General features: G+C 43.2%; 1 protein-coding gene across 1 annotated transcript in view; it reads right to left on the reverse strand.

Moving 5' to 3' along the window:
* Positions 1-11,665: 11,665 nt before the first annotated feature.
* LOC141047837 (uncharacterized) overlaps positions 11,666-21,666 on the reverse strand; it is an 81,757-nt gene continuing 71,756 nt past the window's right edge. The window contains exon 3 of the mRNA XM_073543159.1: positions 11,666-13,831. Coding sequence (XP_073399260.1) covers positions 11,853-13,831 — 1,979 coding nt within the window. The 3' untranslated portion in view covers positions 11,666-11,852. The remainder of the gene's footprint in view (positions 13,832-21,666) is intronic.

Here is a 21,666-nt window from a genome sequence, read left to right on the forward strand (position 1 = left end):
TTAATGCTTAATAATTTCTACAGCATTTTCATATCCCCTGGGGATCCCTCAATCTACATGCTATCTCTGTACTAAGAAAATCCCATACTTTCTCCTTCTCCTTACTGAATATTCTCCCTTAAAACTCCTTGACCTTCTCTTTTCATTACTACCTACCTTGACATGCGGTTGGTACTTTCTGTGTTCTATGCACTGGGTTTTATGCTTTGAGTGTTTTGCCAATCACTGGTGAATGGTTGGTGCTTTTTATGTTCTATGGTTGCTACTAACTACACCATAGTTAACATGCGGGTTCTTATGATTTATCATGCTTCTTATATTTACTGTAACCTGTATATAAAATGCACATATGTATATTTTGTAATGATGTTTATATTTATTTTTGTTTTGTCTTTTAGCGACTTTATGAGTAAGACTCGGGAGGGTCGAGACGTCATATTATTGGCTGACGCTTTCTACATATCTGTTTTTGCCAACACCAGAGGAAAAGGAGTACAAGGTGAAAGAAGGTTAAAAAATATTCATTTTATTCAAAGTACAAAATACATGATTTAAAGATATCAGAAAAAAGTAACCATAGTGCACCAAGGAACATACAGGCAAAAGGAGGGACAACTCCTCTGACATCCAAACCCGGTATTACAGATGGCCCTGGTAAAGTGACCCAAAGAAGTGAGGCATGCTGAACAACAAAATAGAAGATTATGCCAATATTAAGGCTATATGCACACGCTGCGGTTTTTGCTGCGGTTCCGCTGCGGTTTTGGCCCTGCGGAACCGCAGCAGTTCCGCAGACATGGCACTTTACCATGTTAGCCTATGGGTTTTCAAAACCGCAGTGCTCACGCTGCGTTTTTTTCCGCGTGGATTTGCTGCATTTTTTTTCCGCAGCATGTCAATTGTTTGTGCGGTTTCCACAGCAGTTTCACACCTTTAACATAGTAGAGGTGTGAAACCGCAGGGAAAAACCGCAGGCCAAAATACAGCAAAACTGCAGGTCACTTTACTTGTGGTTTTACCTGCGTTTCCGAGCGGAAAAAACCGCAGCGGAATCCGCAACGTGTGCACATAGCCTAATAGCTGGGCTTACCAGGGTGGTGAGGGTGCCAGAGAAAGTGCCCCACGACCAGACGTCCGCCCCCGACGCGCGTTTCGCAGGCACAGATGCCGCTTTCTCAAGGGGATGGTGAATAGTCAGGAATAGGACCTTAAAATAGCCCATGTGACATGTCACGTGGGGCTTGAGAACCAATAGGAGTGGATTTAGCGGCGCATGTGCGGTGTGTGCGCCAGGTCCTCCACACAGACCGGGTGTCATGTCATCACATGCACAGATGGGATAAAATTATCCTGGTGTGCACAGAGACATAGAGATGCCCTGCAGCCAGAGCACTCAGGCGCACACCCCTACGGACGTGCACATCCGCAATGATAAACCCAAAATGGCTTGCGAACCTTCGATATCCGCCAACGTATATCCTGTGGTAGTACCAATGTTGTTTATTATGCCACCTGTGGTTGTCCCAGGATATATGTTGGTTTGACTACTAGAGAACTTTACATACGGGTACGCGAGCATGTCCGTGACATTGGCGCTGCTAAGGCAGTTTTAGACCCCTTGGAGCTTAAAACAATCCCTCGTCATTTCAGAGCTTACCACAATTGTGATGCTGGATCACTCAAAATCCGTGGCAGTGACATCCTCCATCTTGACATTAGAGGGGGCAATAATAAGAAGATTTTGGCCCAGATGGAGACTCGTTGGATTGTTTTACTTGACACTATGGCCCCTAAAGGCCTAAACAAACACCTTAGTTTTACCCCTTTTTTGTGAGATGTAGTATGCAATATTTCATCGGCTTACTTATTGTTGATTCCATGACTACCAGATGTTCTTGTTTTTAAAAATTGTACCATTTTTTTCTTATTCTCTCACTTTTGCGTGGTTATAGGACCTTTTCCTTTGACGCAATAAGACCTCTATTTCTTTAAGTGGCCTTAGATTTATTGATAAATGTCTCCATCTTGGTTTTACTTTTATACATCATCCTTCTACATTATATTCTGATTAACAAGGTCTGAATTTATTTTTATACTTCTTCGCGTCATGTGCCCTTTGTAATAATTTGTGATCTGTATACCTTTTTCTGTATATTACAACATTGTCACTGTATAGGCTATTTTTATTGTGTTTGTCTATCATATATTTTGGGGCTATTTGCGCTTATTATAATTATGCCACTATATGTTTTTTGTGTGACATTTTGCAATTCATTATTATTGTGTCTTTTTCCCCTATTTACATATTTAAATATTGTTGCTGTGCGGGATATTTTAAGTCACATTGTGAATTTGCACTATGCAATATAGGGCCATTTGCGCTCATTATTATGCCCCTTTGTGTTATTTTGGGTTACCATTGCGGATGTGCGCGTCCGTAGTGGTGTGCGCCTGAGTGCTCTGGCTGCAGGGCATCTCTATGTCTCTGTGCACACCGGGATAATTTTATCCCATCTGTGCGTATGATCACATGACGCCCGGACTGTGTGGAGGACCTGGCACGCACACTGCGCATGCGCCGCTAAATCAGCTCCTATTGGTTCTCGAGCCCCACGTGACATGTCACATGGGCTATTTTAAGGTCCTATTCCTCACTATTCACCATCCCCTTGAGAAAGCGGCATCAGTGCCTGCGAAAAGCGCGTTGGGGGCGGACGTCTGGTCGTGGGGCACTTTCTCTGGCACCCTCATCACCCTGGTAAGCCCAGCTATTAATATTGGCATAATCTTCTATTTTGTTGTTCAGCATGCCTCACTTCTTTAGGTCACTTGACCAGGGCCACCTGTAATACCGGGTTTGGATGACAGAGGAGTTGTCCCTCCTTTGGCCTGTATGTTCCTTGGTGCACTATGGTTACTTTTTTCTGATACCTTTAAATCATGTATTTTGTACTTTGAATAAAATTAATATTTTTTAACCTTCTTTCCCCTTGTACTCCTTTTCCTCTGGTGTTGTCATTACGATTGGAGTTGGTGTAGTCTTTTTGCTGGGAGACTCACCATGTGGTGATGTTCTCCCGTGCATCATTATGCAACTGGTTTTGTTTCTAATATCTGTTTTTGCTCCTATTGATGTCTCGTAAATAAAAATTCAATTTTTGCATGTATATATAATCACTAGAGTGTGCGGTGTATTTAAAATTGCTGATTCTAGAAACATACATAGTCCATTACACCAGCACCTCGTTTTTTTCAGACTGAGTGGACAACAATTTGCCTCATACATAGATATTAAAAGTGGAACATGATTTGAGATTAACCTGCATAATATAAAAAAATAAATAAATATGCGATTTGAAACCAGAAAAGCTAGACTCTACAGACAGCAGTCAGCATACCTACCATTGTACCACAAAAGATACCTAGCATAGATTTTCTTTAGCTCAAATGGCAGAGAAGGATCCTGTAGCTCAGCTTTATTAGATGAAAGCCATTTAAAGAGGTTGCCCACTACTTTATAGTAACCCCCAATGTATCCCCCAGGGGCCCCTAATGAATATTATAATTACCTTGCGCTGCCAATACTGCCTGTGAGCGGCGCTATGCTGGTGGCTGAGTCCGGGTCACGTGACCCCAGTCTGCAGCCGCCGCTATCATCCGCTGATGTCAAGTCAATTTCCTGACTCTGGAAATTGACAAGACATCATCAGCAGGTGTGACCCAGCCTCCCCAGCCTGCTGTCACTCATCAAGAGTGACTGGGCTGTGGACGGTGCTGCACCACACAGCTCCATCGCTCTGCAGCGTGTCTCCTCTCCCATCAAGAGTGACGATGGGAGAGGAGACAGACGCTGCAGAATGACGGGGCTATGCCTGCTGTCTGTGGGTCTGTGTGCGGGGGACTGTTGGCTGTGTGGGCTGTCTGCGAGTCTGTCAGGGGGGCTGCTAGCTGTGTGGGCTGTCTGCGGGTCTGTGTGGGGGGGGTTGCCGACTGTGAGGGCTGTCTGCGGGGCCATGTGTGTGTGTTTGCATGTATCTGTATGCAGGTATCGTCTGATGGGACTACAAGTCCCATCGGGCTATGCCTGCTACAGTTAGTGAGTCACACATTAGCCAATGATGGGACAGTAGTAGTCCCATCATCCGGCTAATGCATTGAATGTAAAAAAAGCAAACATACAACATATAACATACGACATAGAGCATACAGAACATACGACATATAGCATACAGAACATATGACATATAACATACAGAACATACAACATATAACATACAGAACATATAACATACAGAGCATATGGGTCGCCCACCCAGGGCTGTGGGGTACTCGGTACCGGGCCGGTATCAGCGGGATGTGTCACAGCAGTGGGGGCCCGGTCTGTGGCCCAGGGCACCCAAGTAAAGGGGGAATGTAATGGTTTTAATGAATAGTTCGTGACGCCACCTGTGGTGTTCGGCAAGTGAGATGTTAGGCCGACGCTGCATGCAGATCCTCTGGGACTTATGGTGTGTTGCAGCCAAGATGGTGAAGCTCCCCACAGGTGGAGCTGTAGCCCCAGGGCAGTGTAGATGTAGGGGAAAAGGAGAGGCGCAGGCGGTGTAGTTGCCGGTACCCAGGTGTAGCGGTGCTGGGTGTGTTGGCGCAAGAATGAATGAAGGACACCAGGGCCTGTAGTTCCAAAGCTTTACTCACAGTCTGTAGTACACATAGGTGCCTGCCTCCGTGCCGTGTCCTCCAGGTCAGGGACTCAGTCAACCTCCAGGCAAGATGGAATGCTCCCTTCCAACACTCCGCCAACATGTACCTTTCTGAACGTCTCCTCTTATAGCGCCTTTAAGGGTGAAGATCTCCTAGTACTGAGTTACACTGGAGTTCCTCCTGACAGATGTTCCCAAGAACTCCACTTGTACAGCAGACAGCTGTAGCCTGCTTCGGGGACTCCTTACTCCTGAGTCTCGGCTCACTATCAATGTTGCTGTTGTGCCCCCAAGTCTTAGATGGGAGTAGTGCATTTACAGCCCACTACTCCACCGGTGTCTGCTGCAGGACCATTAGTGTCCATACATCCTCGGGGACTGGGCCCCGGCCTTGCGCTTAGAACTTCTAGGCAGGGTTCTTCCTCTAACCCACGTCCTCTCTGTTCCCTTTTATGCCTTCGTTCCGTACTAATCTCTCTTTCCTATAGAAGATCAGGTTTCAGTTCAATGTCTTTCTCCTTCTTTCCTTTCCCGTGCCAGCTGGCTCAGATCACTGAGGCAGCTGCAGCACACCTTCCTCCATTCCTCTTCCAGGGATCCCCACTCCTCTCCGAGTGGCTTCCTTCCTCAGACTCCCCATCTGACTGACTGACCTGTAATCCTAAACCTTCCCGCTCTTTTATGTATTCTAAACTCCACCCACCTCCCAGCACGTTTAGTGTTCCAAGCAGGGAGCCACCAAAGGTGCTCTGTTACACTCTAAGCAAGGAGCCGCAATGTGGCTTTGCTGAACTACTCTGTTGTGTGGGGTGCGAGTGTTGGAGCATGGTCAGGAGTTCCCACCTTACCTGGATGGTGGGGTACCACACCTCAGGAGGAGGTGTAGTACCTCTGTGGCAACTGAGCCTCGGGGGCGCCACACATACAACATACAGAGCTTACAACATACAGAGCATACAACATACAGAGCTGCTTTATCCAGGTACTCGTATATAGTGATAATGCTGCTATGCCTCTTTGGCTGCTGATCAGATGTTCTATGCAATATCCAGCCCCATGGAACACTCTTTTGAATTTTCTCTCATTATTTTCTCATTTAGTCACATTAATCCAACTTCAACCAGATAGACTCGTGCTCCAGCCTCTATATAATACCAGGTATCCATCTCAATAATTCACTACTCCACACACTTATGCCAATGATTCAACCTCTGGTTTTCGGTGTACCATTCATCTGCATAATTTTCTCTTATTTTCAGCAGCATAGACTTTGCTACCACCTTAGGATATCTATTACCCTATCTGTATCTTTTGCAGGTATATCTCTTTCAGATATTCATTTATGTCACTATAGGCATCTCTCTCGTACTGATGAACACTGCGGGAGCACATAGATATCCTTTTATATGTATAATTGTATTGATTTCAATTTTCACTGTAGTCTTGGGCTTTGCTCCAAGTTTTTTTCCCAGTATTGAGACCTGCTTTCCTTAACAATGTTTTCACCTTCAAATATGACACAGATCAACTCTGAGAGCTTCTTCTACACTGATGGAATGAATTTCTGCGGTCACCATCATTCACTATAGATTATTCTTTTGACATTTGACTTTTTTAATGCAATTGTATTAGAAGCATATGTCCGTTGCAGCTTCTGACAAAATTTTTTGTTTTGTTCCCGTTTGTTTACTCTTTCTGTAAATTATAGTTTTCTACCAAAAGAAGCAAAAAAAAAAACCTTTCTGCTGAAGGTCCGTTGTTGGACCGAAAATGTTCATACGATATGAGTCTATTTTTGTCTGAATGCTACATAAAGAATACACTGCTTCTTCATTTTTGAGTGCCAAGTATTTTTGTACATAATGCGGTTGTCCAACGCAAAAATATAAATGGAAAAAAATCAGGCAGCACTCCAGTTCAAGGAAAAATTGTGGACTTTAATCCAGCGCCAAGTGGTGCAACATTTCGACCTCACAACACGGTCTTTGTCAATTATCTATCTATCTATCTATCTATCTATCTATCTATCTATCTATCTATCTATCTATCCCATATCTATCTATCTATCTATCTATCTATCCCATATCTATCTATCTATCTATCTATCTATCCCATATCTATCTATCTATCTATCTATCTATCTATCTATCTATCTTCAAAAAGAACGAAGGCAGCACTCCGATAGAAAAAATAAGTGTGATTTATTGGCCCATGTGCAACGTTTTGGTCCAAGATGTGGACCTTTCTCAAGCAGCTATTTTTTCTATTGGAGTGCTGCCTTCGTTCTTTTGGACTATAGCATGAGGTTTGGTACAAAGCTGGAAGGATTAAAGACTAAACTTCAGACAGAAAGGCCCACAAACAAACAGCAACTGAAAACCACCGCAGTGAAGGCCTGGCAGAGCATCAAAAAGGAGGAAACACAGCGTCTGGTGATGTCCATGAGTTCAGGACTTCAGGCAGTCATTGCCAACAAAGGGTTTTCAACCAAGTACTAGAAATGAACATTTTATTTACAATTATTTAATCTGTCCAATTACTTTTGGTCCCTTTAAAAACAGGGTGGCACATGTTAAGGAGCTAAAACTCCTAAACCCTTCATCCAATTGTAATGTGGATACCCTCAAATGAAAGCTGAAAGTCTGAACTTCAACTGCATCTGAATTGTTTTGTTTAAAATTCATTGTGGTAATGTCTAGAACCAAAATTAGAAAAATGTTGTCTCTGTCCAAATATATATGGACCTAACTGTATCTATCTATCTATCTATCTATCTATCTATCTATCTATCTATCTATGTGTGTAGTGGAGTGTGGGTTGGACAAATATAAAAGAGGAGGTTGGACAGAAATGACATCACAAATCTTTCTTTTGGTTTGTTAAATAACATATCTTTATTTAGCTTACAAAAACGCATACAAATCCGCATGTAAAAAACGCATGAAAAACCGCATCAAAATCGCACCTGTGTTTTCTGCCAAGAGATGCAGATTCTGTGCAGAAAAATCCGCACTGGAATCCACAACGTGTGCACACACCCTTAAAGCTTTTGGCACTATAGGTATGTGCACACGTTGCGGATTCTGCTGCGGATCCTCAGCAGACCTGCAAGTGATGTACAGTACCATTTTAGCCATATAAGAAAAAGGACGCTGTGCACATGCTGTGGATTTTTCCGTGCAGATTTGCTTCGGATTCAAAACTGCAGCATGTCACTTCTTTTGTGCAGATCCGCAGCATTTTGACACCTCTTCCATTATAGAAATCCGCAGGTGACAAAACGCAGGGGAAATCAGCACAAAAACTGCAGAAATGTGAAGTAAATCTGCACTAAATCCGCAGGTAAAATGCAGGTCATTTTACCTGTGGATTTAGCAAAATCTGCGAGGAAAATTCCACATCAGAATCCGCAACGTGAGCACACACCCTAAAGGTATGTACATGGGTACATATTCATTATTTTTTAAAAAAGAATGTCTGTGTTTGTGCATGTGTGTGCTCTAGGTGCTTGCAATGTGTTAGGCCATGTGCAGACGGAGTTTTTGGCCCTGCGGATTTTTCCACGCAGAATGGAAGAAATCCGCAGGTCAAATGACCTGCATTTTTCCTGCGGATTCCTTCCATTTTTCCTGCGGTTTTCTTGCGGTTTTTTTGCGGTTTTCCATCGCGGTTTCCCCCCTGCGGATTTGGTGACAGGGGAGATAGAAAACCGCACAAAACAAGTGACATGCTGCGGATTTTGTACCGCAGGAAAACCATGCGGAAAAATCCGCAGCGTCTGCACAGCGTTTTTTTTTTTACATTGCTTTTAATGGTACTGTACATCACAATGCGGATATGCAACGTTTCTGCGCGGTAAAATCCGCTGCGGATCCGCTGCAAATCTGCATCATGTGCACAAGGCCTTACAATAAGATAGAGGAGGGAGGGGTTTGGGTGTGTTTGGAGTGGGTGTTCTGGCTTACAGGCCAGTGCAATGCATCATGGAACTTGTAGTATTAGAGCACAGTATGTCAGGAGAAAGGAAGTTATCGATTAACCCCATGAGAGCTGGAGCCAGCACTGAAAATGTGATGTTATAGAATGAAAAAAGGTAATATTGCTAAAATAAACACAGTAGATGTTTTGAGTGGCACATAATAGCAAGATTTATGAAAAAAAGTTATAGTACTGGACAACTTCTCTAAGCACTGTATTGAGGGTATCTGAAAAACATTCTGATTTTGATGTTTGACAGTCGTCAAGTATCAAGTATCAGACTCATTCATCCAAATCACAAGGCAAACGTTCAGCAACATCTTTACGTTGACAGTCACATAAGCAAATAGCAGAGAGTTAACCCTTGGCTGGAAGTATAGCACAGTGGTAACGTGTGTAACCTTGTAAACAGAGAGCTTTGAGTTTGAGAAATGGAATTCTTCTTTGTTATTATTATTTGAAACCAAAACTATGTGTGATGCAGATGCTTCACCCTTAGGCTATAGGTTATTTTATTAGAAGTCAGGAGGATAATAAGAATGTCAGATATTAAAAGTGGAATATAATTGGAGCTTAACCTGCATAATTAAAAAAAATAAAAATTCAAATATGGAATTTGAACCCAGAAAAATCTGGACTGCAGAGACAGCAGACTTACCATTGTACTACTAGCTCAAATGATACCAATAGTTGATTCTCTTTGTCTATGAAATCTGCTGTGCAAATTCTCAGTGAGTGGAAAAATCATTTTCATTCTGATATACGATATGTGACTTTCTTCACTCATCAAAGTGAAGCATCTCTGGTGTTTGTGTACCAGGCAAGCATAAGTTAAAAAACAAAACTTTCTTTCACTGGGCTTGAACATCAAGGTTTCTACTCCATAAGCCAGGAGCTCAACCACTCAGCCATTGGCTAAAATGCCAGCAATAGGATTCTTTATCTTTACTTATGAGATGAATTGTTGAAGAACTGTATTGAGGATATCTGAAAAACTTTCTTATTCTGATGGTTGAATGTATCAGGTATCAGAGAATTTCTGATGTTTGACTTTGACATATGATCATGTCCTAAAATGGACACTGTAGCTTTAGGCACAAAGAAAAAGTCCTAATACAGCTCCATGTCTCGTAAAATCTATATTATAATGCTAGGAGCATCACTCTGTCCAACGCCTTTATAGACTGGGAAAGTGCAATGCGCCTGTGCAGTCTGGATCCCAGAGAGTTACGCATCTGGGGATGAGGATTGTGGCCCAGGAGATCGTGGTATGCGTAAGCACTGAACACGTACCGTGATCTCTGACACAGCAACTTACCTATTTGGTATTGCTGCAGGGTCTCTTCAGGCCAGAGGCTGGGACATGAATCCTCCATCGAAAATGGTGCATGCGTACAGGCAGGATGGGGATGCAGGATGAGAGCACCACATGACAGAATGGGGACGTAGGATGGGAGCAGCACATGACAGAATGGGGGCGCAGAATGGGCGCAGCACATTACAGAATGGGGGTGCAGGATGGGAGCAGCACATGACAATGGGGCACAGGATGGGAGCAGCATATGACAGAATGGGGGTGCAGAATGGGTGCAGCACATTACAGAATGGGGGCACAGGATGGGAGCAGCACATGACAGGATGGGGACGCAGAATGAGAGCACCACATGACAGGATGGGGACGCAGGATGAGAGCACCACATGACAGGATGGGGACGCATGATGAGAGCACCACATGACAGGATGGGAACGCAGGATGAGAGCACCGCATGACAGGATGGGGACGCAGGATGAGAGCACCACATGACAGGATGGGGACGCAGGATGAGACCACCACATGACAGGATGGGGACGCAGGATGAGAGCACCACATGACAGGATGGGGACGCATGATGAGAGCACCACATGACAGGATGGGGACGCAGGATGAGAGCACCACATGACAGGATGGGGATGCAGGATGAGACCACCACATGACAGGATGGGAATGCAGGATGAGAGCACCACATGACAGGATGGGGATGCAGGATGGGACCACCACATGACAGGATGGGAATGCAGGATGAGAGCACCACATGATAGGATGGGGACGCAGGATGGGAGCACCATATGACAGGATGGGGATGCAGGATGGGAGCACCACATGACAGGTTTGGGGTGCAGGATAGGAGCACATGACAGGATGTGGGCACAGGAAGAGAGTAGCACATAACAAGATGGAGGCGCACAAAACAGGATGAGGGTGCAGGATGGGGGCTGCACATGACAGAAAGGGGGCACAGGATGGGAGCAGCATATGACAGGATGGGGGCGCAGGATGGAAGCAGCACAAACCAGGATGGAGACCATATACCAATATAAATACTCACCACCCGGGCGTAGAAGGGGTTCAATAGCTAGTGTAGATATAAGCCCCACAGCCACCTACACACAGTATGATACTGGTAGTGATACCCACACAGTTGATAGTGATCATCGCAGTCCCTCCATACAATATTATTATAGCCCCTAAATCTGCCCCTCACGCAATATGTTACCCACAGCATGAGGGTTGCCCCACACATTATGATGGTGTTCCCCACATCCCCACAACACAGTATGATGAACTCAATAGTCCCTTCACATTATGATGGGCACACACTGCTGCCATCCCCCCACAGACGCAAATTGTATGAGACTCCCACAATTTTTCTTTCAATAAATTCTGATTTGCATTATTTCTCATGAAGGCCCTGAAAGGTTAACAAACATTCTGACAGCTGTGCTGTATGCTTTGAGGGTATCCCTTTAGGAGAATCTCCAATATATAGACACATCAAATTCAATTCAAAACTGAATAGGTCCTCTACAATAGTAAGTTTTGTACATTGCACTAAAATAATGAAAAACTGCTGCTAAACTTTTAACAAAATAAAAGAAAGTTTGAAAATTTATGCTGACTGAAAAGACATAAGGTAAATATTATTTATTAACCTTTATATATAGTATAGGTACAGTATATAGTTTATAGGTTTAAACATTCAAAGTTCGAAGATTGCTAATTTTTATTTATTAAGCTCATTACTAGCAAAGTAAATATGTCCGAAAAAAGCATTCTCAGAATAACTGGAATATGTGACATTCCATCGTTATCACCACAAAGTGACACATGTCAGATTTAAAAATTGGGCTTGATCACTAAAGGGTTAAAATGTGAGTTCTCTGATGTCTAACAAGTCGCGTTTTAATTGAAAAATACTTCCCACATTCTGAACATGAAAATGGCTTCTCTCCTGTGTGAATTCTCTCATGTCTAACAAGAGATGATTTATTTGTAAAACATTTTCCACATTCTGAACATGAAAATGGCTTCTCTCCTGTGTGAATTGTCTCATGTCTAATAAGATGTGATTTCACTATAAAACATTTTCCACATTCTGAACATGAAAATGGCTTCTCCCCTGTGTGAATTCTCTCATGTATAACAAGATATGATTTATCTGTAAAACATTTCCCACATTCTGAACATGAAAATTGCTTCTCTCCTGTGTGAATTCTTTCATGTGTAACAAGAGATGATTTCCGTGTAAAACATTTCCCACATTCTGAACATGAAAATGGCTTCTCTCCTGTGTGAATTCCCTCATGGTTAACAAGAGATAATTTATTTGTAAAACATTTCCCACATTCTGAGCATGAAAATGGCTTCTCTCCTGTGTGAATTCCCTCATGGGTAACAAGAGATGATTTATTTGTAAAACATTTCCCACATTCTGAACATGAAAATGGCTTCTCTCCTGTGTGAATTCTCTCATGTATATCAAGAGATGATTTATTTGTAAAACATTTCTCACATTCTGAACATGAATATGGCTTCTTTCCTGTGTGAATTCTTTCATGTATAACAAGAGATGATTTACTTGTAAAACATTTCTCACATTCTGAACATGAAAATGGCTTCTCTCCTGTGTGAATTCTCTCATGTATAACAAGAGATGATTTATTTGTAAAACATTTCTCACATTCTGAGCATGAAAATTGCTTCTCTCCTGTGTGAATTCTTTCATGTATAACAAGAGATGACTTATTTGTAAAACATTTTCCACATTCTGAACATGAAAATTGCATTTCTCCTGTGTGACTTCTCTGATGTATAACAAGATGTGATTTATCTTTATAACATTTTCCACATTCTGAACATGAAAATGGCTTCTCTCCTGTGTGAATTCTCTCATGTATAACAAGATGACATTTCTCTGTAAAACATTTTCCACATTCTGAACATGAAAATGGCTTCTCTCCTGTGTGAATTCTCTCATGTGTAACAAGATGTGATTTCCGTGTAAAGCATTTCTCACATTCTGAACATGAAAATGGCTTCTCTCCTGTGTGAATTCTCTCATGTCTAACAAGAGATGATTTACTTGTAAAACATTTCTCACATTCTGAACATGAATATGGCTTCTTTCCTGTGTGAATTCTTTCATGTTTAACAAGAGATGATTTAGTTGTAAAACATTTCTCACATTCTGAGCATGAAAATTGCTTCTCTCCTGTGTGAATTCTCTCATGTATAACAAGAGTTGATTTATTTGTAAAACATTTCTCACATTCTGAGCATGAAAATTGCTTCTCTCCTGTGTGAATTCTTTCATGTATAACAAGAGATGACTTATTTGTAAAACATTTTCCACATTCTGAACATGAAAATTGCATCTCTCCTGTGTGACTTCTCTGATGTATAACAAGATGTGATTTATCTTTATAACATTTTCCACATTCTGAACATGAAAATGGCTTCTCTCCTGTGTGAATTCTCTCATGAATAACAAGATGACATTTCTCTGTAAAACATTTTCCACATTCTGAACATGAAAATGGCTTCTCTCCTGTGTGAATTCTCTCATGTGTAACAAGATGTGATTTCCGTGTAAAGCACTTCTCACATTCTGAACATGAAAATGGCTTCTTCCTTGTGGTAGTTTTTTTATTTTCCACACTTCTTCTGTGAATTCTATTTTGCTTAGCAGTCTGTGATGAAATAGGACATTGTACTTTAAAAAGATTCATGTCTGAGATGTTGGCATGCTCTTCATATGGGTCTTGTACAATGCTACAATCATCTGCTTTAAAATTTGAAGATATGAGATATCTTTCGGAGCTCCTGGTACAGCCATCTGCCAAGAATAAATTGGATTTGATTTGTATACAAAATAACCTAATTTTTTATATTTAGACAAATATAAGGAAAAATAGGGAAAATTAAAAACTACATACAGATTACAAAGTGTATTAAAACAAAAATTCCCACAGTACAAAAGGTAATAAGCTCAAAGATAATTAAAAAAGCAAGAAAAAGAGCATAAATACCAAAGTAGACAATAGATTTTATTTTTCAAATATCATAAATATATTATATAATAAAAACAATTTATAGCCAAAAAAAATTTAGGCAATGAAAAAAACAATATCGGGAGATCTTAAGGTATATGTTGGCTCTCAAAAAATGCACAAATTTAAAATTTTTACAATTAATGACATAGGCTCCATAAATAAATAAAAAACTGGAGTCTGAACTGAGAAAGTAAATTAACCCCTTCACTACCAAGGGTGGTTTGCACGTTAACTCCCGGGCCAATTTTTACAATTCTGACCTCTGTCCCTTTATGAGGTAATAACTCTGAAACGCTTCCATGGATCCCAGTGATTCTGACAATCTTTTCTCGTGACATATTGTACTTCATGTTAGTGGTAAAATTTCATTCAAATAACTTGTGTTTATTTGTGAAAAAAACATAAATTTGGCAAAAATTTCGCAATTTTCCAACTTTGAATTTTTATGCCCTTAAATCACAGAGATACGGCATACAAAAAACTTAATAAGTAACATTTCCCACATGTTTACTTTACATCAGCACAATTTTGGAACCCACATTTTTTTTGTTAGGAAGTTATAAGGGTTAAAAGTTGACCAGCGATTTCTCATTTTTGCAACATCATTAAATTTTTACGGACCACATCACATTTGAAGCCACTTTGAGGGGTCTATATGATAAGAAACACCCAAAAGTGACACCATTCTAAAAACTGCACCCCTTAAAGTGCTCAAAACCACATTCAAGAAGTTTATTAACCCTTCAGGTGCTTCACAGGAATTTTTTGAATATTTAAAAAAAAAATGAACATTTGACTTTTTTTCACAAAAAAAATACTTCAGGTTCAAATATTTTTATTTTACCAAGGGTAACAGGAGAAGTTGGACTGCAAAAGTTATTGTGCAGTTTGTCCTGAGTACGCTGATACTTGATATGTGGGGGATCACTGTTTCGGCGCATGGCAGAGCTCAGAAGGGAAGGAGCGCCGTTTGACTTTTTCAATGCAAAATTGACTAGAATTCAGATCGGATGCCATGTCACGTTTGGAGAGCCCCTGATGTACCTAAACAGTGGAAACCTCCCACAAGTAACCCCATTTTGGAAACTAGACCCCCCAAGGAACTTATCTAGATATGTGGTGAGAACTTTGAACCCACAAGGGCTTCACAGAAGTTTAGAACATACAGCTGTACAATTAAAAAATCATATTTTTTCCAAAAAAATGATCTTTTCACCCCCAATTTTTATTTTCCTAAGGGTAACAGGACCCTAAAAGTTATTGTGCAATTTGTCCTGAGTACGCTGATACCCCATATGTGGGTGTAAACGACTATTTTGGCGCATGGCAGAGCTCAGAAGGGAAGCAGCGCCATTTGACTTTTTTGGCTGGAATTGAGATCGGACACCATGTCGCGATTGGAAAACCCCTGATGTACCGAAACAGTGGAAACCCCCCACAAATGACACCATTTTGGAAACTAGACCCCCCAAGGAACTTATCTAGATGAGTGGTGAGAACTTTGAACCCCCCAGTGCTTCACAGAAGTTTATAACGACCGGCGTGAAAATAAAAAAATCGTATTTTTTCAACAAACATGATCTTTAAGTCCCCATTTTTTTATTTTCCCAAGGGTACCAGGAGAAATTGGACCCCAAAAGTTGTTGTCCAATTTGTCCTGAGTACGCTGATACCCCATATGTGGGAGAAAACTACTGTATGGGCACACGTCAGGGCTCGGAAGGGAAGTAGTGACGTTTTGGAATGCAGACTTTGATGGAATGGTCTGCAGATGTCATTTTGCTTTTGGAGAGCCCCTGATGTACCTAAACAGTGGAAACCCCCCCCACAAGTGATCCCATTTTGGAAACTAGACCCCTAAGGAACTTATCTAGATGTGTGGTGAGCACTTTGAACCCCCCAGTGCTTCACAGAAGTTTATAACGACCGGGCGTGAAAATAAAAAAATCGTATTTTTTCCACAAACATGATTTTTTAGTCCCCATTTTTTTATTTCCCCAAGGGTACCAGGAGAAATTGGACCCCAAAAGTTGTTGTCCAATTTGTCATAAGTACGCTGATACATCATATGTGGGAGAAAACTACAGTATGGGCACACGTCAGGGCTTGGAAGCGAAGTAGTGACGTTTTGGAATGCAGACTTTGATGGAATGGTCTGCGGGTGTCATGTGCGTTTGGAGAGCCCCTGATGTATCTAAACTATTGAAACTCCCCACAAGTGACCCCATTTTGGAAACTAGACCCCCCCACAGAACTTATCTAGCTGTGTGGTGAGCACTTTGAACCAAGTGCTTCACAGAAGTTTATAACGCCCGGGCGTGAAAATAAAAAAATCATTTTTTTTCCACAAAAATTATATTTTTGCCCCCAATTTTTTATTTTCCTAAGGGTAACAGGAGAAATCTGGATGATGGATCTGACAGGAGCATCTAAGAGTGAAGAAGGGATGGTGCGTACATGTATGTCCCCAATGTAAAGTACGGTGTGCGTGAAGCGGCCCTGGATATGGATGGCCGCGAAGGAGATATTGTGGTGTACTGTGAGGGCCATCAGTCGGACGGTGAGAGAATAAACTTGGACCTGTTGAACCCGAAACCTGCCTCATCTTGTGTCTATACGTTGCTGCGCGGTACCCAGAGAGACCACCCCCCAGCCCGGCCCAGTAACCCTACACTTGGCATAGTCGGCAGGATCGCCGCCGCTAATACGCCATCTTCTGCGGCAGGCCTGCCCCAAGGGATGGAAAAAGACTCAGACTGCTCTGTGCGGATTATAAGCGCCTGTGGAATACAAATCACTCACCTGGGGATTACAAATCGGGAACGCTGTGGAGGACCCGCGCTGCTGGCAGAGGATCCGGGGCGGTGTTGCTCCAATGCAGAAGCGAGGTCCAGGTGTTTACAGTTGTCCAGAATGGACTGGGACCCCCTCCAGCGTACCCCATGGGGAAGCGGTATGTACCCGGAGGCCGACGCTCCCATACACTGGATCCTGGCAGATGGATGGAGAGGCCTGCCAACGCCCCACCCAGCAGAGGGAGTGGCACTGAGGGAAAGCTTGGCTGCGGTTGCTTGGCGCCATTCGACTGCTGCCCAACAGACGGTATGAGACGCTGCGGGGGTCGAGGCATCGGGCGCCTGGTGTGGCGATGGCGGCAAGAGGTCGAGCTTCGCCAGAAAACGTCCCCCTTAGAGCCACGGGCAGGCAGCTGGATGTTGAGTGAAGAAGTGGAGCCAGTGTGGAATCAGCGGGAGAGGCCACTGAAGTTACCAGCAGAGAGCCTCCCTGCGGAGCTCCTGAGCCTGGAGGCTAGCCCAGCCCGATGGCAGGGTGAAGAGCGGAGACTGCGGGAAGAGCCGCATGATGACATGACAGAGGCCACGGCGCCGGGGAAGGTGAGAGTTCCCCGACCCCACAGTGACTCCGCAAGCGGCCCCTACCATTCAGCCACAGCACGCGGCATCCTGTGTTTCCAGGAGCCCGGCTAAGGAGGGCCCTACCATCTATGCAGAATTGAGCAGGGCCTCCGCTCCTGGTCCTGAACCGCCGCGCCCGGTGTCGCTAGTGTGGAGTCTGACCATAGAAGGCGCCGTTGTGTTGTGAGTTCATTTTCCCCTTCACTGTTGATGTCTGCTGAACTCCCTCTGCTGGTGAAGAGAGGTAGTGAAATTGATTGGGATGGGAAGAACCTGTCATCTGAACAGGCGGAGTGTGATTGGACACCCGGAATCTCTGAGTGGATATAAGGCAGCCGACGCCCAGCAGGGTTGCTGGTGATCCTTTCTGCTCTGAGCTCTGGCATCCAGTTTAGTTCTTGTCTACTAAAAGCTAACTTTTGGCTCTGCTATTTTTCCATGAGATTTTGTCTGTTGACTTAGTGTTTGTGTTCAGCCTGCCCTGGTTGGGACGGGTTGAACTCCATTTTTGTCTCTGATCAGTTGATCTCTTTGCTCTGTCTTCAGAATATACCTGAGTGCTGATAAAGTGATTTTGAAGTCTAGTGACTTCAGAGCCTTTTCTATCAGACATGTTGGACGTTATTTTTGGCAGGATTTTTGCGGATTGCAGCCAGCATCTTTTCTGTCCTTTCCTATTTAGTTAGTTGGGCCCCATCATTTTCTCAGCCTGTCTTTCCGTTTGTGTTTGTGTTTTCATCTGTTTTTCACCGACAATACATGTTGGGGGCTGTCTATTGCTTTGGGGTCTGCTCTGGGGCAGTTTAGATTTCCCCTTTCTTTCTTTAGGCTTATTTAGTTCTTCGGCTGTGAACGAGGGGTCTAGGGCACCGTAGGAACCCCCCACGGCTACTGTTAGTTGTGGTGGATAGGATCAGGGGTCTGCAATCCGATAGCTACCAACCTCTCCGGTATTCTGGACTTAGCTTGAATTTTTGTTTTTTCCTCCTTCGGTGACTCATTCATAACAGAATCACCAGCCATACCGCAGATTTTAGGGTACTCAATAGCAGGAAAGAATTGTAAAAAAAAAAAAAAGTCAGAATTTTTTTTTGTGTATATTTTTTCCTCTATGTCTCTGAGGCCGTAGGGGGAATTTTTTTTTTCAATGGAGATGAAACAATTGTCTGATCGTGTGGAGCAGCTCACTGCTGAAGTGCGGGGAATTTCCGCCTATCTTGCTCATTCACATGCTGCTGAACCAAAGATTCCTACTCCTGATGTGTTTTTTGGGGATCGGTCTAAATTTTTGAATTTTAAGAATAATTGTAAATTATTTTTTGCCTTGTAGTCTAACTCATCGGGGAGCTCCGCGCAGCAGGTTAAAATTGTCATCTCTTTGCTGTGCGGCGATCCCCAGGATTGGGCGTTTTCTTTGAAACCTGATGATCCTATTCTAACTAATGTGAACGCATTTTTTCAAGCCTTGGGGTTGTTGTATGATGAACCTAATGCTATTGATCAGGCTGAAAAGGCCCTGTTGGCATTGAGCCAGGGTCAGGATTCTGCAGAGCTGTACTGTCAAAAATTCTGAAAGTGGGTGGTCCTTACTACCTGGAATGATGGTGCCTTGGCAGCTCTCTTTCGGAAGGGTTTGTCAGAAACCGTAAAAGATACTATGGTGGGATTTCCTGTTCCCTCTGGTCTTGACGATTCTATGTCATTAGCCATTCAGGTTGATCGGCGTTTGCGTGAACGCAAAACTGCACGAGAGGTGTTGCCACCTGTTGAACAAATGTCTGAACCTATGCAATGTGATATAGTTTCGTCAGGAGTTCAGAAGGTGTAATAAGCTGTGTTTTTTCTGTGTAGATGCCTCGCATATTATTTCTGTCTGCCCTAAACGAGAGAAACGTTTTGCACACACATTTGCTGTGGGTGGTGTTCAACCTAAGTTTCTTCTGGCAATTACTCTGACCTGCTCCCTGTCCACATATTCCGCTAAGGCTTTTGTGGATTCGGGAGCAGCTCTGAACCTGATGGACTTGGATTTTGCTAAACGTTGTGGATTTCCTATGACACCTCTGTGGACGCCTATCCCTTTGAGGGGTATTGATGCTACTTCTTTGGCGAAGAATAAACCTCAGTTTTGGACCCAGGTGGTAATGCGGGTCGCCCCAGACCATCAAGAAAATTGCAGATTTTTGGTGTTGCATAATTTGCATGATACCATTGTTCTGGGGTTTCCCTGGTTGCAAATCCATAATCCAGTTTTAGAATGGAAATCTGTGTCGGTGGTGAGTTGGGGTTGTCGGTGTGCCCTTAGTGACGCTCCTGTTTTCTCCACCTCTCCCCAGTCGCATGATGTTCCTGACTATTTGGCTGATTTTTATGATGTATTTAGTGAGAATGAGTCTGCGTCTTTGCCTCCTCATAGGAGTTATGACTGTGCAATTGAGCTGAGCCCTGGGTGTAAATTTCCCAAGGGACAACTTTTCAATTTATCTGTACCCGAGCACGAGGCTATGCGATCCTATATTAAGGAGTCGTTGGAGAAGGGTCATATTAGACCGTCCTCTTCACCCTTAGGTGCTGGGTTTTTTTTCGTGGCCAAGAAAGATGGTTCATTAAGGCCTTGAATTGACTATCGTTCCCTCAACAAAATTACTGTTAAATATCAGTATCCGTTACCCCTGATTTCCGATCTATTCTCCAGAGTTAAAGGTGCTTGCTGGTTTACCAAGCTTGACCTCAGGGGGACGTATAATCTTATTTGCATTAAGCATGGGGATGAATGGAAGATGGCGTTTAATGCTCCGGAGGGACATTTTGAGTACCTGGTGATGCCTTTTGGGCTCACTAATGCCCCTTCTGTCTTCCAGTGCTTCATGAATGATATTTTCTGAGACTTTGTGGATAAATTTTTGATCATCTATCTGGATGATATTTTGATCCTTTCCAAGGATTGGGACTCTCATGTGGAACATGTTCGGACTGTGTTCCGGATTTTGAGGGAGAATTCCCTGTATGTCAAGGGATCAAAATGCCTTTTTGGTGTACAGAGGATTTCATTTTTGGGATTTATTTTGTCTCCGTCAACTATTGAAATGGACCCGGCCAAGGTACAGGTCATTTATGATTGGGTTCAGCCCACTTCTTTGAAGGCCCTCCAGAAGTTTTTGGGTTTTGCTAATTTTTATCGTAAATTTATAGCTAATTATTCTGGTATTGCCAAACCATTGACTGATTTGACTAAGAAGGGTGCTGATGTGCTGAATTGGTCTCCGGAGGCTGTTTCTTCCTTTCAGGAGCTGAAGCGAAGGTTCACTTCTGCTCCGGTTTTGCGGCAACCTGATGTCTCACTCCCGTTTCAGGTAGAGGTGGACGCTTCTGAGATTGGTGCAGGAGCTGTTTTGTCCCATAAATATCCTGTAACATCTAAAATGAATCCCTGTGCTTTCTTTTCCCGAAAGTTCTCCCCATCCGAACGTAACAATGATGTGGGGAATCGGGAACTGTTAGCCATAAAATGGGCATTTGAGGAGCGGAGACATTGGTTGGAGGGAGCTAAACATCAAGTCGTGGTCCTTACTGACCACAAGAATTTGATTTACCTGGAGTCGGCCAAACGCTTGAATCCTAGACAGGCTAGGTGGGCCTTGCTTTTCACACGTTTTGATTTTGTGGTCTCTTTTCTTCTGGGCACTAAGAATGTCAAGGCAGACGCCCTCTATAGGAGTTTCTTTGCTGATTCTCCTGTTGTGACCAAGCCTGCTACCATCTTAGGTGAGGGGGTAGTTCTTTCTGCCATCTTGCCCGATTTGAGACGTGCTCTGGAAGAGTTTCAGGAGGACAAACCTGAGCGTTGTCCCAATGGAAAATTGTATGTTCCTGACCAGTGGCGGAAGAGAGTGATGTCTGAAGTTCATTGCTCTACATTGGCTGGTCATCCAGGTATTTTTGGTACTAGAGATTTGGTGAGTCGGTCTTTTTGTTGGCCCGCCTTGTCTCGTGATGTCAGGAATTTGTGCAGTCATGTGGGACTTGCTCCCGGTCTAAACCTTGTTCTCGCTCTAGTGGGTTGTTGATGCCTTTGCTGGTGCCCAGGAGGCCATGGACCCATATTTCAATGGATTTTATCTCTGATATGCCTGTCTCTCAGAGAATGACTGTTATTTGGGTGATTTGTGATAGATTCTCTAAGATGGTCCATCTTGTACCAC

Source organism: Dendrobates tinctorius, unplaced genomic scaffold, assembly GCF_039654945.1.
Source record: "Dendrobates tinctorius isolate UK_male_01 unplaced genomic scaffold, ASM3965494v1 ptg000129l, whole genome shotgun sequence".
Lineage (NCBI taxonomy): Eukaryota > Metazoa > Chordata > Amphibia > Anura > Dendrobatidae > Dendrobates > Dendrobates tinctorius.